The sequence below is a fragment of the Pristiophorus japonicus genome, unplaced genomic scaffold (assembly GCF_044704955.1).
Source record: "Pristiophorus japonicus isolate sPriJap1 unplaced genomic scaffold, sPriJap1.hap1 HAP1_SCAFFOLD_913, whole genome shotgun sequence".
In the NCBI taxonomy this organism is placed as follows: domain Eukaryota; kingdom Metazoa; phylum Chordata; class Chondrichthyes; family Pristiophoridae; genus Pristiophorus; species Pristiophorus japonicus.
The window spans coordinates 96,506-124,160 of NW_027254839.1; the positions used below are offsets into that span (position 1 = coordinate 96,506).

The 27,655-nt window shown below is 44.4% G+C and overlaps 2 protein-coding genes across 2 annotated transcripts in view; both read right to left on the reverse strand.

The window, feature by feature from the left end:
- rlf (RLF zinc finger) overlaps window positions 1-27,655 on the reverse strand; it is a 101,608-nt gene that overhangs the window by 67,673 nt on the left and 6,280 nt on the right. The gene's annotated exons all lie outside the window — the stretch shown is intronic.
- The window catches only part of LOC139257837 (syncytin-2-like), a 61,428-nt gene continuing 35,218 nt past the window's right edge, over window positions 1,446-27,655 (reverse strand). The window contains exon 2 of the mRNA XM_070874640.1: window positions 1,446-3,791. Coding sequence (XP_070730741.1) covers window positions 2,331-3,275 — 945 coding nt within the window. The 5' untranslated portion in view covers window positions 3,276-3,791 and the 3' untranslated portion in view covers window positions 1,446-2,330. The remainder of the gene's footprint in view (window positions 3,792-27,655) is intronic.

Below are 27,655 nucleotides of genomic sequence, written 5' to 3' on the forward strand. Positions count from 1 at the left end.
ATGGCAGAAGTGCTGAGTGAATATATTGACTCTGATCTTCATAGAGGAGAAAAAAAGATACGCCAGAGATTAGTGGCGGAGAGGTACAGAAAAACTAAGGGATAAAATAGGATTGAAACCAGACAAATCTCCAGATCCAGAGAACTTCCACCCAAAGGTAATAAAAGAAATGAGGAAATTCCTGATGCATTAGTTGGAATCTTCTAAAGTTTGATAGATTCTGGAATATCAGAATTGAAACCACTGCAACTTTATCAAGAGAACAAACCCAATAAGCAAGGGCCAATGAGTCTAATGTCAGTGGGGAAATAATAGGGACCCAGTAAGTGAGCACCTGGAAAGGTACAAGCGGATTCGTTGGTATGTTTTTGGGAAAGATATGTAGAGTTCTGTGTCATGGAAGTGGTTCAATGAACATAAGAACATGAGAAATAGGAGCAGGAGTAGGCCATTTGGCCCCTCGAGCCTGCTCTGCCATTTAATAAGATCATGGCCGATCTGATCTTGGCCTCAGCTCCATTTCCCTGCCCGCTCCCCATAACCCTTTACTCCATTATCGCTCAAAAATCTGTCTATCTCCGCCCTAAATATATTCAATGACCCAGCCTCCACAGCTCTCTGGGCCGAGAATTCCACAGATTTACAACCCCCAAGAAATTTCTCCTCATCTCAGTTTTAAATGGGCGGCCTCTTATTCTGAGACTATGTCCCCTAGTTTTAGTTTCCATGAGTGGAAATATCCTCTCTGCATCCACCTTGTCGAGCCCCCTCATTATCTTATATATTTCGATAAGATCACCTCTCATTCTTCTGAACTCTAATGAGTACAGGCCCAACCTACTCAACCTATCTTCGTAAGTCAACCATCCCTCATCTCCGGAATCAACCTAGTGAACCTTCTCTGAACAACCTCCAATGCAAGTATATCCTTCCTTAAATACTGAGACCAAAACTGTATGCAATACTCTAGGTGTGGCCTCACCAATACCCTGTACAGCAGGACTTCTCTGCTTTTATACTTCATCCCCCTTGCAATAAAGGTCACATTCCATTTGCCTTCCTGATTACTTGCTGTACCTGCATACTAACCTTTTGTGTTTCATGCACAAGGACCCCCAGGTCCATCTGTACTGCAGCACTTCGCAATTTTTCACCATTTAAATTATAATTTGCTTTTCTATTATTTCTGCTAAAGTGGATAACCTCACATTTTCCCACATTATACTCCATCTGCCAAATTTTTGCCCATTGACTTAGCCTGTCTATATTCCTTTGCAGATTTATTGTGTCCTCCTCACAATTTGGTCTCCAACCCATCTTTGTATCATCAGTAAACTTGGCTACATTACACTCGGTCCCTTCATCCAAGTCGTTAATATAGATTGTAAATCGTTGAGGCTGTCGCAATCTCGACCTCCGAAAAGAATGACTCCGACACTTTCAGCTCCGGCAGAAGTTTCTTTAATTTACTTGCTAGCAAGGGGCAGGTCACACTCAGTCAAGGGCTAAGTGAACACCTCCGCAATGGTACAGTTTCACGAGATATTTATACAGTAAAACCAAAGTTATGGCCTCTCCCTGTGTATTGGCTCTGTCTCGTAGTCAGTGAATACAGATAAAGAGTTAATTACTACATCCTTGTCCTGACATGGTTTCCAGATATTTCCTTTTGTCAGGGTTATTAGTTGGCCAGCCGGCCATTACTCCATGAGAGTGTGGTAATGAGCTATTACCTGTCTTGTATTGTGTCAGGATTGTTCAGTTTCCTAGTCTGTTATCTGTTTGCATCAAATGGATGAGGTCTCTACAAGAGATAACGGCTGGTGGTTTGAGTACTTCGAAAAGGGTGGGGTGGCATGGAACTTGCGTCGTATAGACAATAGGAGAGCACCATGGGGGGGGTACTTGTCTCAGCATGACTTGTCTCCTAGCTGTCTGTTGGCCATCAGCCATCTCAAACCAGGTTTAGCTGTTTATGCAAGCGGACTGTTTTTATGCAGAAAGTTCTGGAAGGACCAGGACTCCATTTTGTTATATATATATTGCAACGGGCACACAAATACCGTATGGTATCAGCTTAGATAAAAATACATTTCCACATTCCCCCATTTTGTCTTTCACAAGGACAACTTAATCCATTCTGATCTTGTACAGTCTCTCCATTTCCACACAAGAGCCTTCAGCAGTTGTTGCTACCATAACTCTAGCCGTGGTCTCGGTAGGTAACATGGTTTTTCCCACCCTGGCACAGCAACACTTGACGACAAATAATAGATACAGGGCGAAGACTATCAGCAGGAATATGATCAAACCCTGAACCACAGATTTCCCTAGGGATCCCAACCATCCCGATGCCCAACCCCACAAGGTGATACCGTCCTGGCCAACTTTCTGGGTTTATACTCTATTACCTTTTTCCTGATGTATTCAGCTAGACTGCCGATTTCTTCTGATTTATCTGGGATATACATACAGCATTCTTCACCTATTAATGCGCATGTCCCTCCCTCCTTGACTAGGAGATAATCTAAGGCCATACGATTTTGGAGAGCCACTGTTCGAATAGCTACCATTTCATCATTTACCCCTTCAAAGGCTTGGGAAGTTGCGTTGGCTACTGATTCGACTAAGTTAGCCAGTTCCCGTAACTGCCATTCGGTTGACGCTATTCCACAGGGTGGCACCATTACCTTGAATATTCCGTTTAGCCATGTCAAATCCCGTTTAAATCTATGACTTCCATAGGCATCCCTTAGAGTCTTTATTGATCTGATAAAGGGTACCACATATCCTAAGTAACAGGACCCTGTCCAGTTGGCTGGTAACCATGGGTAGGCTTTATGGCCACAAATAAAGTAGGTGCAATTATAGGACGTCAGCTCCTGATCCTTTCGCGCCATCCATACTCGAGTGGTCTCACCTTCCCACCCTTCACTTGGGGCTTTGTTATGGACCATTGTCCAGCCAACGGTTGCTATCTTTCTCCCATCAGTGGGATTAGTTGTGGCTTGCCATTTAGTCATTTGGGAACACTTGCTGCGTCCCATTTCTGGTCCTTTAGTCTCATTACTCACTAGGCATATTAGACCTTCAGGATTTCCTATTCTGGGAGTAATGCTTAGGAAGGGAGGCTGACGGTTATTATCATAATTGGGCTGGTACCATCCCTGGAAGGCTGTAAGTTTATACCCTGCTGACCTCCATTCTGTTTGCTCCTTTGTGTCTGACAACTTGGTTAGGTTTGTCCTATTTTGCACTATCAACCATTCTACCATTTCTGATTCGTTAAAGGGGACAGACCTCAGAGGAATACCCCCTTCGGAGTGGACAGGTACATGGGAACATATCCAACAACTCGACAAGTTTCTTTTTTAAGCATACTTATGACTCAGTGCCATAAATACGTTTACTTGCAATTCCCTTCGGTGACGGGTCTGTACCCCCGGTGTAATGAATAATGCAAAGTAAAACCCTGTCAAGCCCAGCACCATCAGTCCCCATAGTCCATACAGTTCCTTATTCAGTCTTCCTTTTTCTGTTCCTCTGGTTCCTTCTTCCCTGCCTCCTGGTCGGGTGCCCTTTTGCAATGGGATGCATGGATCCATGTTGGTCTTTCCTTTACCTTGATTGCAGTATTGGTCGCCAGCAAGACCTGGTATGGTCCTTCGAATCTTGCCCATCGACTGCTTTTTCTTTCAAAAATCTTGATGTAAACGAATTCCCCTGGCTCCAGGTTATGACACTTCCCTTCTGCTGGCTTGACTTGAGCTTCCTTTACCTGTGAATGAAAGCTGGAAATACATTTGGTTAGAGCAATACAATAATTCAACATATTTTCCTCCATTTTGTGGATGTCCATTTGTTTTGCAGTAAATGGTGCTGTAAAAGGTAGTCATTGGGGACGTCCCATAACTATCTCATGCGGTGACAGGCCTGTTGTTCTGTTGGTTGCAGATCGCATTACCAAAGCTAAGGGCAGCAGTTCTGTCCATTTCAGTCCAGTGTCATTGCATAGTTTTGCCAGCTTATTTTTAAGCATTCTATTATATCTTTCAACAAGTCCAGCTGATTGTGGATGATAACTGCAATGAAAACGTTGATTAATCTGCAAAGCTTTACACATTTCTCTTTTAACAGTTCCCGTGAAATGTGACCCATTATTACTAGAAGGGATTCCGAGGCACGGTACGATTTCCTTTAACAAACATTTAGCAACAGTAGTGGCAACGGCCTTTTTACATGGAAAGGCTTCAATCCATCTAGAGAACACATCTACAATAACTAATACATACTTAAATCCCATACACATAGGTAATTCAATAAAATCCATTTGTAAATGTACGACTGGATTTGGGTGGGAGGCAGATTCTACTTTTTCTGTCTTACCCGGATTCATTGTCTGACAGGCAACACAATTTTCACAGATTTGTTTTGCAATTGCCGAAATACCTGGTGCATACCAAATTGCCAAAATATAATCTGACAATCCCCCTTTGCCTGCATGTGTGAATGTATGAACACATCGGGCAATCCATGGAAGTAAGGATCTGGGCGCCACCATACGGCCGTCGTGGTGAACCCATATTCCTTCTGGATTTTTATAACATTGATCCTTCGTCCAGGTGACCACCTCCTCCGTACTGGCCTGTGTCTGAAAAGTCAGCACGTCATTAATAGTAGGTGGCGGGTCTGAGCAATTATAAGGTTTGGATTTGATAACAGTTCAACTTCATATTGAGTGGTTCTTGCGGAGGTTAGGTGTTGGGTGGCACATTTAGTAAGTAAAATCTCGACAGAGTGTGGGATATACAAAATAGTCTGATGATTTAGAGTTATTGTCTGAGCCTGTTGCATAGCATAATAAGCTGCTGCCAGCGAAGGAAGACATCCTGGTAGTCCGCGTGCCACTGGGTCTAGTTGGGTACTGAAATACGCTACCGGTCGCTGCCTGTCCCCATGTAACTGAGTCAAGACAGATTGTGCAAAACCCGACTTGTGATGCACAAATAAGTTGAATAGCTTAGTGTAATCTGGTAATCCCAAGGCGGGTGCTGAAGTGAGGGACTGTTTAAGATTCTGGAAAGCATTCCGGGATACTTCATTCCAAATCCTTCTTTAAGCATTGTGAGAATATGGTAGATTCATTCACAGCTCGTTGGTCTTGGACAAACTTCCATTTCATTATTGGGCTTCTGAACCGGAAGAAATCGGTGTGTTACACGGACTTCTCATTTATGCTTAGTGATTCACAGATCACAGAATGTAAAGTACTTGTTTTATAATTTTATTAAAAGGCTTCCAAACCCAAGATTTTTCCAATACACCCAAAATGTTGATCAAGGAGATCACCTGAAATATCCCAAAATCCCAATTCAAATATTGTACTGCCACTCCATCTAAAAAAAACAAATCCTCTTACTGAGCTACAAGCTTTCGCGTCAAGATTTTACACCAAGCACAATGAGAGTGTACTCCCCCAGCCTGCACCTAGAGAGATCCACAAAGGCTTTTTTTTTAAAAAAGGCATTACAACTTCCCAAGGCATTACAACTTTTAACCACCGGGACCATGTCTCAACAAACCTATCCTTTGTGCATTTCCTAGCTCCATAACTTCTCATCCGAATAAATCCACACCTGCGCTTCTAACTAGGCCCCAAGTTTCCACACGATAAAAAACAGCGCCCCTCCGAGCTGGGCGCCCGTTTTTCGCTCCGAAAACGGCGCCGGAAAAAAAATGCGCGATTCTGGAGCGCCCTGCAGCTCCATGTCTGCTTGGCACAGCGCCCAGGGGGGCGGAGCCTACACTCGCGCCAATTTTGCAAGTGGGAGGGGGCGGGTACCATTTAAATTAGTTTTTTTCCTGCCGGCAACCCTGCGCGTGCGCGTTGGAGCATTCGCGCACGCGCAGTGTGAAGGAAACATTGGCACTCGGCCATTTTTGTCGTTCTTTGTAGCTGTTTAATTTTTGAAAATTTTTTAATAAAAGCACATTGCCATCAGCACTGAGGCTTCTTGCAGCAGTGAGAAGGCTGCAGGAAGCCTCAGAAAGTTGAGGCCGTCGGGAATGGCTGCTGAACTTGAGGCTTCCTGCAGCCTTCTCACTGTCTCCTTTCCCCCCCCGCCCGCCGTCTGGAACGGCTTCCTCCCCCTCCACTGCGTTCGGTCGGTCGGTCCCGCACTCCCTCCCTCCCCTCCCCGCGGGAACGAACAGCTTCCTCTCTCCCCTCCCCCCTTACCCCCCCCCGCGGGAACAAACGGCTGCCTCCACCCCCCCCCCCGCGGGAACGAATGGCTGCCTCCTCCCCCCCCCCCCCCGCGGGAACAAACGGCTGCCTCCTCCCCCCCCCCCCCCGCGGGAACAAACGGCTGCCTCCTCCCCCCCCCCCCCCCCCGCGGGAACAAACGGCTGCCTCCTCCCCACCCCCGCAGGAACGAATGGCTGCCTCCTCCCCCACCCCCCCCCCCGCGGGAACGAATGGCTGCCTCCTCCCCCCCCCCCGCGGGAACAAACGGCTGCCTCCTCCACCCCCCCCCCCCCCGCGGGAACAAACGGCTGCCTCCTCCCCACCCCCGCAGGAACGAATGGCTGCCTCCTCCCCCACCCCCCCCCCCCGCGGGAACGAATGGCTGCCTCCTCCCCCCCCCCCCACGGGAACGAATGGCTGCCTCCTCCCCCCCCCCCCCCCCGCGGGAACGAATGGCTGCCTCCTCCCCCCCCCCACGGGAACGAATGGCTGCCTCCTCCCCCACCCCCCCCCCGCGGGAACGAATGGCTGCCTCCTCCCCCCCCCCCACGGGAACGAATGGCTGCCTCCTCCCCCACCCCCCCCGCGGGAACGAATGGCTGCCTCCTCCCCCCCCCCACGGGAACGAATGGCTGCCTCCTCCCCCACCCCCCCCCCGCGGGAACGAATGGCTGCCTCCTCCCCCCCCCCACGGGAACGAATGGCTGCCTCCTCCCCCACCCCCCGCAGGAACGAATGGCTGCCTCCTCCCCCACCCCCCCCCCGCGGGAACGAATGGCTGCCTCCTCCCCCCCCCCACGGGAACGAATGGCTGCCTCCTCCCTCACCCCCCGCGGGAACGAACGACTGCCTCAACTTGAGGCTTGCTGCAGCATTCTCCCTGGCTGAAGCACTTTCACACAGGTAGGAAGATGGTTTATTTAATCTTTTCTTTGCTTATAAATTTTTATTCAGGTTGGATTTATTTGTATAATATTTGTATAAGTATAAATAAGGATTTATTATAGAATTTAATGACTTCCCTTCCCCCCCCCCCACCTCGTTCTGGACGCCTAATTTGTAACCTGCGCCTGATTTTTTTAATGTGTAGACAAGGTTTTTTCAGTTCTACAAAAATCTTCACTTGCTCCATTCTAAGTTAGTTTGGAGTACGTTTTCACTGTGGAAACTTTCAAATCAGGCGTCAGTGGCCGGACACGCCCCCTTTTGAAGAAAAAATTCTGTTCCAAAGTGAAACTGTTCTAACTGGCTAGAACTGCAGAAAAATAAAATGTGGAGAATTGCGATTTCTAAGATAGCCCGTTCTCCAGTTGCTCCTAAAAATCAGGCGCAAATCATGTGGAAACTTGGACCCAAAATGTCTTAAACTTCCCACATACAGGACAACACTATGAAGGGTTAAAAAAACTTCACTTTGTTTGAAAAAGTGGGTGGAGCTAAAACAAACAGGCAGCTCCACAACCTTTCCAAACAGGTTTCCAGACACAAGAAAAAACACAGAAGCACTCTCATTCAAAGACAAGACATTCACACACTCTCATTCAAAGACAAGACATTCACAAAAGTCTCTCTCCATTCAATAAAGCTTTTTTTTTTTGGCTAGCTTTATTTTTTGAATCCATAAGTCACTATCAGGTTCTCTTTTTTTTTACATTTGATTTACTTCCTCTTAATTTTACATGGGCTTGAAGAATCGGAACCCAGGCCTTTTCTATTACTTTCCTTTTTTTTTTCCCTCTTCTACCTGGATATCTGTTTATAAGACACTCCTCTAGACATGTTGTTCTCTCTAAATTAAATGAACCATCGGGTGGAAATGGCCCGTTTTCACCCTTAGTCCATTTTACCCATTCTCTTAGGTGGTCAATTGACCACCTGACCACAATTCTGGAGCATAAAATGGGCTGGGGTCCCTTTTGGTGGTGGTTTACTTGCTCCAGCCCCCATTCTGGATGATTAAGATTTTCCAGTTTCTGATCTCACTATCCTTTCGGCCAACCGAGTTCTCTACGCCCACTTCTCCTGGCCGTTACGTGGCCTGAAAAGGCTCTTAATTCGGGCTCAGTCTGGGTGTGTGAGATATGTTGGCACGAACCAACCGTAGTTGATCAATCAGTTACTGTTTCTTTTCTGAATCAATCCTTTTTTTTTTCCCCCAAATCACAATTTTCCCGAGTGACTCTTCCCGTTTCTCTAATGGCAATGTCGCACAAAGGTATTGCACACAACAGTATAACAAGGACAACTAGGACAAACAATATTCACGCGAGTACACAAATCATAACCTTACACTCTATCTAAACAAATAATCAATTCTCAGTCTGCGTTGTACGCCACTACAGACCGAGTCCTTAACTTATCCTAATAAAACTTATAAAACTGATAAAACTTATGGTTTCATACCCTAACTCTTATCACATAAGAACCTTCGATCGATTAGCGCTTTTTTATTCTAATCTTATCACATAAGAACCTTCAGGAACCTTTTTCGATCGACTAGCGCTGTTTCTACCTTACCTACTGAAACCTTCCCTGGGCTATTTCGAGATTTTTTTTCAGAACCCGTTCTCTTCTGCTTGCGAGCTGAGAAAGAAGTGGTTATAAAAAATAACTTTAGCTTTTAAATACTTTATACTTCATCCCCCTTGCAATAAAGGTTACATTCCATTTGTCTTCCTGATTACTTGCTGTACCTGCATACTAACCTTTTGTGTTTCATGCACAAGGACCCCCAGGTCCATCTGTACTGCAGCACTTCGCAATTTTTCACCATTTAAATTATAATTTGCTTTTCTATTATTTCTGCTAAAGTGGATAACCTCACATTTTCCCACATTATACTCCATCTGCCAAATTTTTGCCCACTGACTTAGCCTGTCTATATTCCTTTGCAGATTTATTGTGTCCTCCTCACAATTTGGTCTCCAACCCATCTTTGTATCATCAGTAAACTTGGCTACATTACACTCGGTCCCTTCATCCAAGTCGTTAATATAGATTGTAAATCGTTGAGGCTGTCGCAATCTCGACCTCCGAAAAGAATGACTCCGACACTTTCAGCTCCGGCAGAAGTTTCTTTAATTTACTTGCTAGCAAGGGGCAGGTCACACTCAGTCAAGGGCTAAGTGAACACCTCCGCAATGGTACAGTTTCACGAGATATTTATACAGTAAAACCAAAGTTATGGCCTCTCCCTGTGTATTGGCTCTGTCTCGTAGTCAGTGAATACAGATAAAGAGTTAATTACTACATCCTTGTCCTGACATGGTTTCCAGATATTTCCTTTTGTCAGGGTTATTAGTTGGCCAGCCAGCCATTACTCCATGAGAGTGTGGTAATGAGCTATTACCTGTCTTGTATTGTGTCAGGATTGTTCAGTTTCCTAGTCAGTTATCTGTTTGCATCAAATGGATGAGGTCTCTACAAGAGATAACGGCTGGTGGTTTGAGTACTTCGAAAAGGGTGGGGTGGCATGGAACTTGCGTCGTATAGACAATAGGAGAGCACCATGGGGGGGGTACTTGTCTCAGCATGACTTGTCTCCTAGCTGTCTGTTGGCCATCAGCCATCTCAAACAAGGTTTAGCTGTTTATGCAAGCGGACTGTTTTTATGCAGAAAGTTCTGGAAGGACCAGGACTCCATTTTGTTATATATATATTGCAACGGGCACACAAATACCGTATGGTATCAGCTTAGATAAAAATACATTTCCACAAGGCCCAGCACTGATCCCTGAGGTACTGTTTGCCAACCGGAAAATGACCCATTTATCCCGACTCTCTGTTTTCTGTTAGTTAGCCAATCCTCTATCCATGCTAATATACTACCCCCAACCTCGTGAACCATCATCTTTTGCAGTAACCTTTTATGTGGCACCTTATCGAATGCCTTCTGGAAATCCAAATACATCACATCCACTGGTTCCCCCTTTATCCACCCTATTCATTACATTCTCAAAGAACTATAGCAAATTTGTCAGACATGATTTCCCTTTCAAAGAACCATGTTGACTCTGCTTGATTGAATCATGTTTTTCCAAATGTCCTGCTACTGCTTCCTTAATAATGGACTCCAGCATTTTCCCGACAGAAGTTAGGTTAACCGATCTATAGTTTCCTGCTTTCTGTACGCCTCCTGTTTTTAAATAGGGGCGTTATATTTGCAGTTTTCCAATCTGCTGGGACCTCCCCAGAATCCAGGAAATTTTGGTAGATTAAACCAATGCATCCACTATCTCTGCAGCTACTTCTTTTAAGAAGGTTGCAAACATGACATTTTTTAGGCTTTTGATAAGGTTCCACACCAGAGTTTTCCAGTTAAAATAAACCTTCCTGGAATTGTAACATGGATATGAAACTGATTGGGAGGGAGGAGACAGTTTTGAGATAGAAGGAACATTTTTAAATTGCCAAGTAGCGACAAGTGGTACTCCCCTGTTTGCCAGGTCATCGACCTGAAACATTAACTCTGTTTCTCTCTCCACAGATGCTGCCTGACCTGCTGAGTATTTCTAATATTGTCTGTTTTTATTTCAGATTTCCAGCATCTGCAGTATTTTGCTTTTGAACATAATCTTCAAAGTCAAGCTAGAATAGCTAAAAACAAGTCCACAAAGGGTCCAGACAAAGTACTGCCCCAGAAATCCATGGTTTGAAAGACAATTGAGGCACTTAAAATGGTACCAGATACTGACTCGGTAAATGAGGGATATGGAGAAAAAGCAGAGAATTGAGATTGAATAGACAGAGAGCCACCATGGCCAACCAAAATGGTGGAGGAAACCTAATAGGCCGAATGGTCTACTCCTGTTCCTATGCAACAGCTTGCATTCGGAAACTTTATATTCAAACCACAGCCCTTTGACAGCCGAGCAGATACTGTGGCTTAATTCACCTATCTGCAAAGCATGCTAACAATGCATTCATTGATCAGGAAGCATGAAAATGCAAAAGAAAGAGGGGGGGGGGGGGGGGGAGAAGTGTACAAAAACAAAATCAATATGCAAAGATAAACATTCACCATACAGTTGTCAAAGTCGTGTATAGAGCCAAGTGTGACATCACTTTTAAATACTCCTAATTCCCTTGTAAAACTGTAAACCCGTGAACATGCTACAGGCCTCTGCAAATTCCATGTGTACCAGCTGTAATTGATGCGGCACATCGGGCCCAAGTTTCGGCCTCAGTTGCTCCTGATTTTTTGGAGCAACTGGTGTAGAATGGAGTATCTTAGAAATTCAAATTCTCGGCGGGGGGGTGGGGGGGGAGAAGGATGGAGGTCAGGTTGGTTCGGGGGGGGGGGGGGGGGGGGGAGCGGGAGTCGAGTCGGGAGGAAGCAGGAGCTGGGCGTGGGAGGCAGCCTTATGCACGCAGCCCCAGTGAGGCCATTGGGCCAGGGCTCGGGGCTGCGTGCTTCGGGCCCCTCCCACACAGTTTTGGGCGCCTGGAGCTACTGCACATGCGCGGCCACTGTAGCGCGCATGTGCAGAGGTCCCGGCACAGTTTTCAGCGCAGGGACCTAGCTCCGCCCCCTACAGCTCGTGCTGCACCGCGCCGAGGGCCAGAGGACCTGCAGGGAGCCGGAGAATCTGGAAGTTTTTTAGGTGCACTTTGTGGCGCGAAAAACGGGCGTTCAAGTTGGGACTGCGCCGTTCTAGGTGCGGCCCGAAACTTGGGCCCATCAAATGGAAAGGAAAGATCACGAATACACAAGTCTGGTCATAAAACAGTACTACTGACAATGACTTCAGGTTTTTTAAGCCAGTGTTTTACGGTGAGCTGAACAGGCAAACATTTCTGTGGTGGGCAGAATAACAATTTTCAGGGGACATAACAACCCCACCTAATGGGAAGAGATAGCACTTAATGCAGTGTGATGTGGCACAAGAAATAGGAGGAGTAGGCCATTTGACCCCTTGAGCCTGCTTTGCCATTTAATAAGATCATGGCTGATCTGATCTTGTACTCAGTTCCACTTCCCTGCCTGCTCTCCATAACCCTTTATTCCCTTATCGCTCAAAAATCTGTCTTAAATATATTCAAAGACCCAGCCTCCACAGCTCTCCGGTGCAGAGAATTCCACAGATTTACAACCCTCAGAAGAAATTCCTCCTCATCTCAGTTTTAAATGGGCAGCACCTTATTCTGAGACTATGACCCCTAGTTTTAGCTTCCCCTTTGAGGGCATACCCTGCATATTAGTATTTTTCACTTTGAAAACAAACATCCACACAGAACAGGAAGCAAGAAAACCACAAACGTGCACAGCAACTACCGTAACTCACTCCACCAGATCCCCCTGTGTCTGTGGTTCCTGCATCAGGCTCAGTACCAGCAGAAGTACCAGAGGATCTGGGGCTATCAACTGGTCCATAGAATTAACACACACAATAACCATTAGAACCAGAAATCCAAACAAAAATGCACTGAATTTCACTTTTTCATCTGTGCCTTAGTTTGCTATCCTATTTGGGTATTTTGAAATGTTCTATTTTCTAAACCACCCTTAGTTCAGTGAGCCATTCTGTAAACCACCCTTAGTGCAGTGAGCCATTCTGTAAACCACCTTTAGTGCAGTGAGCCAGTCAGCAGGATGCAATTAGTTCAACTGGATTCTTCCTCATGCGTGTACTATCTATTTTCACCAACGGCTGTTGCTACAACGTTTATATCTAATGGGTGGTCCATTACAATAGAATTTTATTCCCAACTGCAAATACTCAGTGGTCCCCAATTCCAGATGTTTATTTCACGAGGGGCCATTAAGTAGCTATCCACATTTTAGGGAAAGTACAGCTTTAGGTTTGTTGAGGTTGCCTCCCTTCTTACATATAATTTTTCATCTCTTATTCCACGAGAAAGGTTTTACAAGTATCACAAATACCTAGGAGGTTGGGGATATGCATCCAAGATGTGGATTTTTTTCCTGTAATGAATGTTTTGAATTTACATTTAGTGCATCCCTCATTTTATGATCATCTAGGGAGACATCTAATCCCTAGAGTTTGTAAGCACTGTGTATAATTTGTATTTTAGTCAGATAGCTGACAGTAGGCGCATTAACCTTATTGGGCTTATAGCTTTAGAGTCAACAAGTGTGTTTGCTATTACTGTTTCATACTAATGAGCAGAGCTCAGCCATGCTGCTCAGGTGGGAGCAGACCGCTCGCTAACTCCAGCGAGTATAGATAGGGTTCACTCTTGCTAAGGAGTACGGGTAAAGGCCTCTCCCATTAGTATGAAATTGAATGGATTTAAAGCCCTTACAGAAGAGAACTAGAAAAACGACAAAGACAAGAAAAGCTTACTATTGCAGTGAACCAAAGTCTTAGCATTATCCCTGATACAGTTTCAGTTTTACAGCTCAATCCAGCAGAGCCATTTATAATACAGGTTGAACCTCCCTTATGCGGAACTCTCGGGACTTGGCTTGTTCCAGATGGGGGGTGGTCACATTAAATTGGATGGTACAGGTAATGAGGACGGGGATATCAAGGCTGGCTGGCTGGGAATGCAGCAGACAGATTATGGGGGGGGGCGGGGGGTGAATCGCGGAGTCAGGCCAGCAATTGCGGGAGTTGGCAGCGAGGAAGGACTTCAATTTGTTCATGTCAGAGTTCTGCATATGCGCCACCAGTGGCCGGGAATGGTTCCGGACGCGGGGTGGTTCCGGATAATGGAGTTCCAGATAAGGGAGGTTCAACCTGTACCATAAAGGTCACCATCCTGAAGCAGTATTGCCACCATTATAAATTTGAATGCAACTAAGACTACAGGTAAAGTCATCAAGTTACCCCTGCATATGAAACCCATACAGATTTTTCAAGTATTATTAGAGCCATCTACCAGAATGAAACCTGCATCAGTAGATTCACAAACCAAAGTTAGAATACAAGGAAAAACAAATAGAAAATGCTGGAAATACTCAGGTCAGACAGCATCTGAGAGAAACAGAGTTACCTAAAATGGTTGATGACCCTTCGTCAGAATTTTAGAACGAGATTGCAATGACTTCAGCACAAGATGCGCAACAAGTTTCCTCCTGAACATTTTCATGCTGATGGCAGTATTAAGTTATAGGCAATGATCCGCACTGTTTTTGTTTAAACCAGAGAATTCAGAAAGGAAATCAGCCAGCTTTACCCAAGTACCTAATTCTCACTTTATACAGTCAATTAATTTGCTTCCAACACCTCAAGACAATTCTGTCAAAAAGAAAAATTTAACCCCATTTAGGTCAAGACAGCCACAAAACAGGATACAAAATGGTCACGGTTGACATGTAAATCCATCGCTGACATCCACTTGATATATAAACCAATTTGGAAGGCTCAATTCAACTGATTGCACCCCAACCTTTGTTTTCACACTAGAAGCCAAACCAGGTGAATACCCAGTCAGCATAAACAAGGAGGCAGAGCTCACTAGCAAATCCCACACATTTAAAACAAATTGAATATATGCTCACCCTTCCACATGTTGTCCAAAAAATTTCAGCCACTGTGTAGCTCAACTGACTTGGTTTCTCCAGTCAGTTGAGCTACACAGACCAGGAAAGTCTTTGTAAAATTAAATGACCTCACACCAAGGCAGCAATACGGGCACGACAATTTATCTCCGCGCTGCCTGGGGTTCAAAGGTGGAGAAATTGGAGCCACATTCCCGACTCAAACACCACCCAGCACATAACATAAAAGCTGAGTAGACCATGCAGTCCTTCGAGTCTGCTCCACAATTCAATAAAATCATGGTTGATCTTTTACATCAACTCCACTTTCCCGCCCGATCCCCATATCCCTTGATGGCATTGTGTCCAAAAATCTGTCTCAGTCTTGAATATACTCAATGACTGAGCTTTCACAGCCCTCTGAAGTAGAGAATTCCAAGGACTTACAACCCTCAGTGAAAAAATGTCTCCTCATTGCCGTCCTTATCCTGAGAATAATGGCTCTGAATTTGGGCAACCTACTAGCGGCTACTGACATGAAAACTCGGCGGTCTCCGTTTTTTCGGCGCTCTCTCTCCCTCCCCTCCCTCCCCCCCCCCCCCCCCCCGAGCGAGTTTGGTGAGGCCCTCACACCAGCGGTTTGAAAAGACCGCCGGGGAGCATCCGCTGGCGTATGCCGGTGTGCAACGCCGAAAAGTCCTTCCACCAGAGATTCATCCGAGCAGTCCTCCACTCCAGCAGATGAAAAGATTGCCGCGTGGAAGCGGGTCTTACCTGAACGGTAGGTATGAAGACCTACAAGAAAAGGTTAGCGAGATGGTTTGCTTTATTTCTTTTGCAGCGATCTTGTTTGATAGGGTCCTCTGACGGTTTTGTTATAGTTTTTTTTTATTTGTTGAGGATTTATTTTGCCGTTCCCCCCTTCCTGGGCCCAACTCTAGCCTCGGCATGACTTTGCCGAGAATCGCATTTACCGCCCAGAATCCGACCGACCGCCCGCTGCCACACAGAATCAGCATGCTACGCACATTTTGTCCACCGGGCATTTTTTCCCCAAACTTCTGCCCAAAGTACCGTCAGGATCTTAGCAGTCTTTGACAGTAAATGGACGGAACTTAGGTTTGACCAAACTCTGGCCCGATGAACCCCTAGTTCTAGACTCTCCAGCCAGGGGAATCAACACCTCAGGCTCTACACTGTCAAGCCCTCAGAATGTTATACGTTTCAATGAGATCACCTCTCATTCCTCTAATCTCGAGAATATAGGTCTGTTCTACTCAATCTCTCCTCATAGGACAACCTTCTCATCCCAGGAATCAATCTAGTGAACCTTTGTTGCATCCCCCAAGGGAAGTATATCCTTCCTTTAGTAAAGAGATCAAAGCTATACACAGTACTCCAGGTGTGGTCTCACCAAAACCCTATATAATTGCAGCAAGACTTCCTTACTCTTGCACTCCAACCCCTATGCAATAAAGGCCAACATACCATTTTGCCTTGCTAATTGTTTGCTGTACCTGCATGTTAACTTTCAATGATTTGCCAAATCCCTCTGCATGCCAACATTTACTAGTCTCTCACCTTCTAAAAAACATTGCTTTTCTACCTACCAAAGTGGATCATTTCCCAGCAGGTGGAAATGAGCACGTGCACTGCGGTGTTCCCGAGATCAGGCTCAGCTGTGTATTCGCCCCACCCCCAAACTCCTCGGCGGTCGAATATCTGCTGATAATTACATGTGAATAACAACCTTTTAGGCAAGGTGCCAGGGGAAGACTGAAGCTCGTGAAACTGCATCCCTATAACAATTAGACAGTATGGGGGAATAAAAACTAAATATGTGAAAATGTATTTAACTGCAGGCAGCTGTAAACAGCACCTGCTATGAAAGAAAAGCACGAGACAGGAAGCACTGGAGTTAAATGCAGTCATTGAGAAAACTACAAACAGTAGGTACTCCATTCTTCCTCATTGTTAACCTCCTCTTACAACTGGGATTACAACAAAGTAGCACAGAAAGAGGTGAAATCGGAGTACTTAAACTCTCAGACCAGCTTGGAGTATAACAGACAACATGAGCCATCAGTTCAAGGCGCACTTGGTAAAACAGTGACTTGCAACAGTTACATATAAAGCCCTCTTAACGTTGGTCCACAATATTGTCACAGCTCAAAAAATGGGCTCACTATCTCTGGTGGCTCCTGGTTAGTCAAGCATTAAATGCAGCGATGATATTCAAAAACAAATCTACACGGAGAACTAAAGCAGTGTACGTGGTGATTCTTCCATTGAAAGGAACTAATGCAAAATAGTTGTTGGGGTAAAAAGACTTCAAGGTGGACTCCCTGATATAAAGAATGGACACCCGACCGTATAACGACCACGGAATCACTCAGACGAAACCTCGGTTCAACCGGTTTTTATTCAAGCATGCAGGAGAAGAGTTCCGATGAACCCTTCTAAGAACAGAGGTTTCTACATCGACGGTTATACATTTTCTGAGGTGTGCAACCCTCCTACAAAACCACCGTATTGGCCTACTGCTCATCAGCAAAGTTACATTGATTCGTTGACCCTTATCAGACTGGCTGAGTGGTTCCCCCAACCTTTCCATCTTCCATGGAATGCGTTTGTTCAGTAGTGTCAACTTTGCCTCAGTTCCGCATGACGTGTTGATTAACCTTGTTTCCCAGGGTGGTGCCTCCTTATCCCTCTCCCAAGAACTCTAGTTAAGACTACCGGTCAATACTATAATTCATGTTCCCAAACAGCTTACTCTACTGTCCTTGGCAAGTGTTGTTCTGTACTGAATCTTTTATCAATCTGTGCTAGCATTCAATGCATTTACCAGCAAGCTTTGCTTTTTAGCTGTTCTCCATTTTAAAACCCATTTGTAAGTGAGTTTTATAAGCGAGCTTTACATGCATATAAGCGAATGTCTACTCCACTTTGGTGATAGTATTTTATCCCCATACAATACCACATCCCCCGTGGCTATATACCCAAGATAGACCATTTCCTAATCTATTCCTCATGGGTGAGCCTCCAGGGTTGTCCTTTCGCTTGGGTAGCGCTACTTCCCGAATCGCAGGACCCATCTGTCAGCTTTCCCAACAAGTTTATACAAAATAAGTCCTTTCGGCAGGACTGCCTAATTTCCCAGTATTTTAACTATAGATCGTCCTATGGCCTGCCTCTTACGTCGGTTACACTTTTTACAGGCTAACAATAGCAAGATGACCAATATGATCCCTTGCACTATAACCAGTACATGTGACACTATCCATATCCACGGATGCACTTGCACTGAGTCCAGCATTTCCTCAGTCTTCCATCAGGACGATATACTTCAGTCTTTGCCTCCGAATATCCTGCTCCAGTCAAGTTTGTTAGTCATTTAGTTAGGGTATCGGTTCTCCTTGCGGCCCGATGGCCTGCTCATACCCTTCTCGGATAATGTCTATCATTGATGGTTTCTTCCTTTAGTTCAGGGTTTATAACGTACCCATTTAAATATGTCTCATCAAGCGGGGTAAAGCAGAAGTCAGTATTCATGATGGCGCATGAGATAGCTCCTCTCTTATTTGTGACCGTCATTTCAGTCGCCGTGGTGTTCACGCACTGTGTTTACTTCCTCAGACCCGATTGTACATGCTCCGACCTGGGCTTCCCCGGCCGGTGTACCTGTCTCCGCCACCCGCTTGGCTGCCTCGTCTGCCCATAATCGCACACTCTTGGAGTAGGAAGGAGGGAGGCTTCCACTAATTTAATATCCTCATGTTTTATTGGCCCTCCTCCGGAGGTCATGTATCCCCGTCTACTCCAGGCTATCATATAATCATGCACTAATCCAAAAACATACCGACTGCCTGTACTCTTGATGTTTACTCTTTTTCCTTTAGCCATCCTTAGAGCCTCGGTGAGAATGACCAATTCAGCCACTTGAGCCGATAGGCACCCTTCTAGCCATCCTTCCATTCTAACCTGTCCGCTGCTATCTACCACTGTCCATCCCGTCCGTGGTGTCCTGTTGATATCGCGCCAGGACCCAGCTATGTATAAATCCATGTCTGCTTCCTTAAGCGGGGTTTCACTAGCCTGACTACTTCCCTCGTCTTCTCCTATGGAGCTACACTGATGCTCCTCTCCCTCCGTAATTGTTGCCGTCCCATTGGGGGGGCAAGAGCATTGCTTCCCATGTAGCCTTTTGTGCGTCGGATACCGTCATTAGCCTTCCTGTGTTAAACAATTCTACTAAAATATGCTGGGTATGTAATTGAGTCACCACCGCGTGATGATGATCTTTACTGTGGATCTTTACTGTGGTGAGTATAGATGTGGAAGGGCCTATTCTGGTCAGATAATCCCAGGGCTGGAGCACTTATCAGAGCTTATTTTAACTTTACAAACATTGTTTCCTGATCAGGGCCCTAGTCCACTGGCTCTTGGGAGGATTTCCCCCCCCCCCTCCCCCTGACCAGGTCTCTGTGTAGGTTGGGCCATCTCGGCATATTCAGGGATAAAACTTCGGTAGTAGTTGACTGACTAGTCCTTGTACCTGCCTGACCCCTTTCACGGTCCATGGCTTTGGTATTGATCCAATAGCCTCCTTATCAGGTGAATTTATAATGGGGAACAAAGAAATGGACCAATTGAACAAATACTTTGGTTCTGTCTTCACTAAGGAAGACACAAATAACCTTCCTGAAATACTAGGGGACGGCGGGTCAAGCGAAAAGGAGGAACTGAAGGAAATCCTTATTAGTCAGGAAATTGTGTTAGGGAAATTGATGGGATTGAAAGCCGATAAATCTCCAGGGCCGGATAGTCTGCATCCCAGAGTACTTAAGGAAATGGCCCTAGAAATAGTGGATGCATTGGTGGTAATTCGCTAGTGTGAAAAATGTTGGAATCAATTATTAAAGATGTAACAGCAGCACATTTGGAAAGCAGTGACAGTATCGGTCCAAGTCAGCATGGATTTATGAAAGGGAAATCATGCTTGACAAATCTTCTAGAATTTTTTGAGGATGTAACCAGCAGAGTGGACAAGGGAGAACCAGTGGATGTGCTGTATTTGGACTTTCAAAAGACTTTTGACAAGGTCCCACACAAGAGATTGGTGTGCAAAATTAAAGAACATGGTATTGGGAGTAATGTATTGACATGGATATAGAGCTGGTTGGCAGACGGAAGCAAAGAGTAGGAAGAAACGGGTCCTTTTCAGAATGGCAGGCAGTGACTAGTGGGGTACCGCAAGGTTCAATGCTGGGACCCCAACTATTTACAATATACATTAATGATTTAGACAAAGGAATTGAATGTAATATCTCCAAGTTTGCAGATGACACTAAACTGGGTAGCAGTGTGAGCTGTGAGGAGGATGCGAAGAGGCTGCAGGGTGACTTGGACAGGTTAGGTGAGTGGGCAAATGCATGGCAGATGCAGTATAATGTAGATAAATGTGAGGTTATCCACTTTGGTGGCAAAAACAGGAAGGCCGATTATCTGAATGGTGACAGATTAGGAAAAGAGGAGGTGCAACGAGACCTGGGTATCATGATACATCAGGAATTGAAAGTTGGCATGCAGGTACAGCAGGCAGTGAAGGCGGCAAATGGCACGGTGGCCTTCATAGCGAGAGGATGAGAGTATAGGAGCAGGGAGGTCTTACTGCAGTTGTACAGGGTCTTGGTGAGGCCTCATCTGGAATAGTGTGTTCAGTTTTGGTCTCCTAATCTGAGGAAGGACGTTCTTGCTATAGAGGGAGTGCAGCGAAGGTTCACCAGACTGATTCCCAGGATGGCAGGACTGACATAGGAAGAAAGACTGGTTCGCTAGGCTTATATTCACTGGAATTTAGAAGAATGAGAGGGGATCTCATGGAAACATAAAATTCTGACAGGGTTGGACAGGTTAGATGCAGGAAGAATGTTCCCGATGTTGGGGAAGTCCAGAACCAGGGGTCACAGCCTAAGGGATAAGTGGTAAGCCATTTAGGACCGAGATGAGGAGAAACTTCTTCACTCAGAATAGTGAACCTGTGAAATTGTCTACCACAGAAAGTTGTTGAGGCCAGTTCGTTAGATATATTCAAAAGGGAGTTAGATGTGGCCCTTACAGCTAAAGGGATCAAGGGGTATGGAGAGAAAGCAGGAATGGGGTACTGAAGTTGCATGATCAGCCATGATCATAGTGAATGGTGGTGCAGGCTCGAAGGGCCTACTCCTGCACCTATTTTCTATGTTTCTGACCATGGGCATTTGTCTTTTCCCTTGTGTTATGATGTAACCTAGCTAGATATGTTACTTCACTCTTTCCATATTCTTTATAACCGTAACAATTTATTTATTTTCCTTCTGGCATGTGGGGAAACATTCACTTCCAATTAAGAAACCCAAATTTATAATGTCCAGTATTTTTTTTTTATTTTATGCAGCAATGATAAAGTTGTTTGATGAACTAAATAAAACAGGTGTCAATGGAAAGGGTTAACTCCTTTACAGGTTTGTAAGAAGGTATGATGTCATTACGTGACTTCGCGTAATTCTTTTTTTTTTAAAAAACCTTTCCCAATATGAGACACAAGTGCTCGCAATTCATCTCAATTTTAAAAAGGTTTTCAAACCCAACATTTAAATCTCCTTTACTGAAGCAGAAACTTTCCCGTAATTTAAAATAGCGTTTTCCAAACAACCAAACGGCAACTTTTATTTTTCCTAACAAAAAATCAACAACAGTGTCTTTTCTCTCTTTTCCAATGTGGTGAAAGTTTCATATTCACACTTAAACCAATATCTTTTTCATTTTCTCCTTTCTTCAGATGTCTTTCCAATGAACTGTAAAAATACTGAATTCGTTTTTGTATCTAAAACATTTTACACAGAAGGCTTGCAGCTCCGAGAAATTGTTAATTTAAACTCCATAAGATAATCGCCATTTTTTGTACTCCAATGAAAACGTTCAATTTATTTTTCTTATAGCAACTGTAACTTCAAGGTTGAAATTTTATCTTTTGTTAAACAAACCCATCCTTTCTGCATTTCATGTCTGAAAAGTGGAGGAGTTAAAACAGACATACAATCATTTCTCTTTTAAAAGACCGGCTTTCAGACAAATGAAAAATTCATTAACTCCCATCTCAAATATTCCAGTCAAGAAAACTTCCACACAAACACTTTCATTTAAAGACAGACATTCATACCAACTTTTCATTCAACACAGCTTATCTTTCCCTTCCTCGGCACAAAAGCTGAAGCTTCTGTGTCGTTTTTATTTTTCAGCAACTTATCCTTGCATGCCATTTCTCGTCTAGGTACATCTACCCATCTACCAGATTCTGTGTACTGTTTTACAAGCCCTTGGACTCCTCCAATGTCCGGCCGGACTAACAATACTGACTGCCGCCCTAATCTGGTTCCTCGGCAACTTAAGGGTCGGTTTTAATTTGTAAGTTTTTTTTCATTATTTTCATATTCTTTCCTGCTAGCATTTATACCAGAGACCCTTCCGGTCCATATATCAGAGACTCCCCTGGTCTTCATTCCATCCCACTGGCCAGTTTTTCCTAAAGATCCTGGGTCAGCACCCACTGCCCCTTTAGATTGTATTCCTTCTTGTTTGCGCCCCGCACGATCAATACAGGCTTCTTGTTTTATCAAGTCACCCATCATGCTTCAGGATATACAGCTATCCTACCTCGGTCTTCACCCTTCTGTCCGATATAATTTAGTTCTTTGTACAGATTATCTCCTTCCCAGTCAATGCTACAGCTCTGCAGGTGGTACAAAAAAGAATATTCACTGCAATAGCTGCCACATCGTCCGGGTCGGAGTGTCTGTACCTTACTCGCAGTGCCAAATGTTGGGGTAAAAAGACTTCTCTTCAAGATGGACTCCTTGATATAAGGAATCGACACCCGCCCGCCCGTATAGAGACCACGGAATCACTCAGATGAAACCTCGGTTCAACCGGTTTTTATTCAAGCATGCAGTGGAAGAGTTCCGATGAACCCTTTTAAGAAAAGAGGTTTCTACATCGACAGTTATACATTTTCTGAGGTGTGCGACCCTCCTACAAACCATCGATTGACCCACTGCTTATCAGCGAAGTTACATTGATTCGTTGACCCTTATCAGACTGACTCTGAGTGGTTCCCCCAACCTTTCCATCTTCCATGGAATGCATTTGCTCAGTGGGGTCAACTGTGTCTCAGTTCCTCATGACATATTGATTAACCTTGTTTCCTAGGGCGGTGCCTCCTTATCGCTCTCCCAAGAACTCTAGTCAAGACTACCAGTCAATACTATAATCCATGTTCCCAAACAGCTTACTCTACTGTCCTTGGCAAGTGTTGTTCTGTACTGAATCTTCTATCAGTCTGTGCTAGGGTTCAACGCATTTACCAGCAAGCTTTGCTTTTTAGCTGTTCTCCATTTTAAAACCCATTTGTAAGTGAGTTTTAGAAGCGAGCTTTACATGCATAGAAGCGAATGTCTTCCACTTTGGTGACAGTATGTTATCCCCTTATAATACTATACCCCCTTACAGTAGTTGATAAAACTGATGATGTCTCAAAATAAATAAAACTCAGATACATAATCAGACATCATCTGATCATGTACCAACAAGAGAAGGTGGGCCGGCCAAAGTGTGAAGTTCACTAATCCTACATGCGAGAAACTTGAGCTCACAAGAAAGCACCAGTTACAGACAATCTAAAATTACTTCGCTCAGAAATGAATTCAAATTCTACGCAGAAGTGGAGAAATGAAGAGTTTATTTTTCATGAACTTTTAAAGACCACAGGCTACTCTCCGGTAAAATCTCCCAGAGGTTACATGACAACCCCCTTCGGCTTAAGCAAACTAGGTGACAAGCCACGATTAGCAGCAACGAGTCCTTTTGCTGAACTTTGTACAAGCCCAGCCGCGTTGGAAATTGTTCAATGTTGATAAACAAAGACAGGTGTCAGGGGTGTTAGCAACTGGAGAAAATCCAACACACTCACAAATATCTTGAAGCAGGATATTGACATCAACTGAAGATCTGGCTATGATAAGGCTTCAGTAAGCTACTACGCGAATTAATGTTAAAAACACACACTAGCTAATGCATCTAAATTAAATAGAAATAAACTTTGTTACAAATTGTTTTCCAAGAATTCTAAAAAGCAACTACACCTATTTACTGAAGTGTCAAACAGGAACTTTTCTACGAGCAACAGCAGCATAGAACTGCTGCACATAATGGAGGAAGAGACCCAAGAACACAGCCCACACCTGTCCTTAGTATAGACAGATGGGGAGAAACAACTTGTATTTATATAGCGCCTTTAACGTAGTGAAACGTCCCAAGGCGCTTCACAGGAGTATTATGCGATAAAAATTTGACACCGAACCGCATAAGTAGAAATTAGCGCAGGTGACCAAAAGCTTGGTCAAAAGCTTGGTTAAGCTGCGCCTTCAAGGAGGAGAGAGGTAGAAAGGCAGAGAGGTTTAGGCAGGGAGTTCCAGAGTTTGGGGCATGGTAACAAAGTCATGGATGAGGGTTTCAGCAGCAGATGAGCTGAGGCAAAAGCAGAAACGGGCGATGTTACGGAGGTGGAAATAGGCGGTATTAGTTATGCTGCGGATATGCAATCAAAAGCTCATTTCAGGGTCAAATATGACACCAAGATTGCAAACAGTCAGGTTCAGCCTCAGACAAAAGTTGGAGAGGGATGGAGTCAGTGACTAGGGAACAGAGTTTGTGGCGAGGATTGAAAACAATGGCTTCAGTCTTCTCAATATTTAATTGGAGAAGGTTTCTGCTCATCCAGAACTGGATGTCAGACATGTAGTCTAACAATTTAGAGGCCGTGGAGGAGTCGAGAGAAGTGGTAGTGAGGTAGAGCTGGGTGTCATCAGCGTACACGTGGAAACTGACGCTGTGTTTTCAGATGATGTCGCCAAGAGGAAACATGTAGATGAGAAATAGGAGGAGGCCAAGGATAGATCCTTGGGGGCACCAGAGGTAACAATGCGGGGCAGGAAGAGAAGTTGTTGCAAGTGATTCTCTGGCTACGATTAGATAGATAAGAATGGAAACAGGCAAGTGCTGTCCCACCCAGCTAGACGGTGGTGGAGAGGCGTTGGAGAAGGATAGAGTGGTCAACTGTGTCAAAGGCTGCAGACAAATCAAGAAGGATGAGGAGGGATAGTTTGCCTACATCAGTCACAAAGGATGTCATTTGCAATTTTGATGAGAGCTGTTCCAGTACTGTGGCAGACACAAAAACTGGACTGGAGGGATTTAAACATGGAATTGTGGGAAAGATGGGCACAGATTTGGGAGGAAACAAAACGTTCAAGGACTTTGGAAAGGAAAGGGAGGTTGGAGATGGGGCAGTAGTTTGCAAGGATGGAGGGATCAAGGGTTGTTTTTGAGAGAGGGGTGATGATGGCAGATTTGAAGGAGAGGGGGACAGTACCCGAGGAGAGAAAACTGTTAACAATGTCATCTAACGGGAGCCAGAAAAGGAAGTTGGGTAGTCATATTGATGGGAATAGGGTCGAGGGAGCAGGAAATGGACAGGATGAGCTCGGAACAGTCATATGGGGAGATCGGAGAGAAACTGGAGAAAGATGAGGTCAGGGATAGGGCCTGTGTAACAGTGTATACAAGTGAAGCAAAGCTGCGAACATGACATTGAGCTGCATTATAGAACAGCAATTTGTTGAATCATGGAATGATATAGCACAGAAAAAGAGAACTTTCGGCCCAGCCTGCCTGTGCCAGCTATTGAGCTACCCAATTAATCCCGTTTCCCATAGCCTTGCAAATATTTCCCCTTCAAGCATGTATCCAATTCCCTGTTGAAAGTTATTATTGAATCTGCTTCCACCATCCCTTCAGGCAGCGCTTTCCAGATCATAACTCGCTGAGTGAAGAATTTCTCCTCATCTTGCCTCTGGTTCTTTTGCCAATTACCGTAAAACTGTGTCCTCTGTTTGCCAACGTTAGAGCAAATAAGGAGAAACTGTACAATCAAAACCCCTCTTAATATTAAATCTCCCTTAACCGTTTCTGCCCAGAGAACAATCCCCATTTCTCTAGTTTCTCCACGTAATTGAAGCCCCTCATCCCTGGTGCAATTTTAGTAAATCTCCTCTGCACCCTCTCCAAGGCCTTGCCACCCTTCCTAAAAAATGTGATGCCCAGAATTGGTCACAATACTCCAGTTGAGACCTAACCAGCCTTTTATAAGGTCAATCATAACTTTCTTGCTTTTGCACTCTATGCCTCCATTTTCAAAGCCAAATATCCCAAATATCAATTTGCCCTGCCACCTTCAAAGACTTGTGTATGTACACCCCAACCAGGTCTCTGTTCTGCACCCCCATGTAGGGGGGGCACATCCATCACAGAAACCTACACACCAGTAAGTTGCTTGAGCTTACCTAATAGAGGACAATCTCAGATCAATCAGAATGCAAACCCACCAATGCAATAGATTAAAAAACATGTCAATAAGCTTTAATTGTGTGCCGAAATAGTTTCACTTTACTACATCTACTACCTATACGACCGCAGCCAGCACCTGTAAGACCTATAATCAACAGTACCAAGTGAGAGTTCAAAATTCTCATTCCAGATAAAACTGACATTTGGGAGGTCAAAATCCACAATATAATTGTTCTGCCTGGTGCTTTTCATTGTCCAATGCACCTGATGCTACTAAAATCCTGGTAGCATTGAAATGGCTTTACATTTAATTCCCAACCACAGCCTTCCTCTATACACAAAAACATTCAATGACCAATATTTAATTTTCATGTGCAGTTTCTTTCACCCCCCACCCTTCCAGACATTTTTTTTTGCACCATCTCATATATATGTAGTCTGAAGGGTTAAGAAAAGGCACATGGAAAGGTTCAGCTTCAATACGATGCACCCATCTGTAAATTCTGTTGAACTAACGTTATGATGGCAAGTTAGTGCCTGCATAAACCAACGGATAGGCTCATCATATAACCATTTATTCCCCCCCACCTGGCCAACAGTGCTGCTAGTATACCGGAAAAAGTAATTTTTAAAAAATCGGAAAATTGCACCCATCCATGCAATAAAGAAACACACTAATGAATCCATCCAATGGGCCCCTCAACTATGAGGAATGCAGTTACTATAAGAAGTGGGAAGCAAATTGAAGCCCGTGCAGATCCATTCTTTTACCACAGCTGAAGATGGTACAAGGTAGCAGCAGGGAACAAAAATATGCCGCACTCCATTATGGTCTGCGAAGGATTACAACCCTTCTTGCACTTGCTTAAAATTTCTTACATCACCAACTTTTCCCAACTCTGACGAAAGATCATCGACCTGAAATGTTAACTCTGTTTCTCTCTCCACAAATGCTGCCTGACCCGCTGAGTATTTCCAGCATTCTGTTTTTATTTCAGATTTCCAGCATCCACAGTATTTTGCTTTTGTACAAACTAAGGAAATGGGTCCTCCAAAAAAACAATTATCTTGCTTGTTCCTGGGAATTTGCAATAGTTTTATAAGCCACACGTCAAAGTTTCATAGAAAACAACCAGCCTTAATATATCACAAATAAAAATCAGACATGGCAAATACACTACAATGCTATGAGATGCTCTTAATTCATCATTAGCTCAAATCACTGCCATAACCAACAGACCTAAAACAATTGGGCTTCACCAGGGTGATATAGCTCAAAACTTTTTTCAAATAATTTGAATTTTGGAAAGACAGATCTACAATTATACTGCCCAGTATTTTCCCACCATTCATGTACACACAATGCTGATTTCACTAACTTACCATTATGTTTCACTGAAATTCTAGTGACATGAACATTTGATATCAAATCCATTAGTTAGAAATTAAACAACGTTTGAGATCAAACTCCAGTCTCAACCAGTATTGATATTTCTTATTTATTTCAAACACCCTAC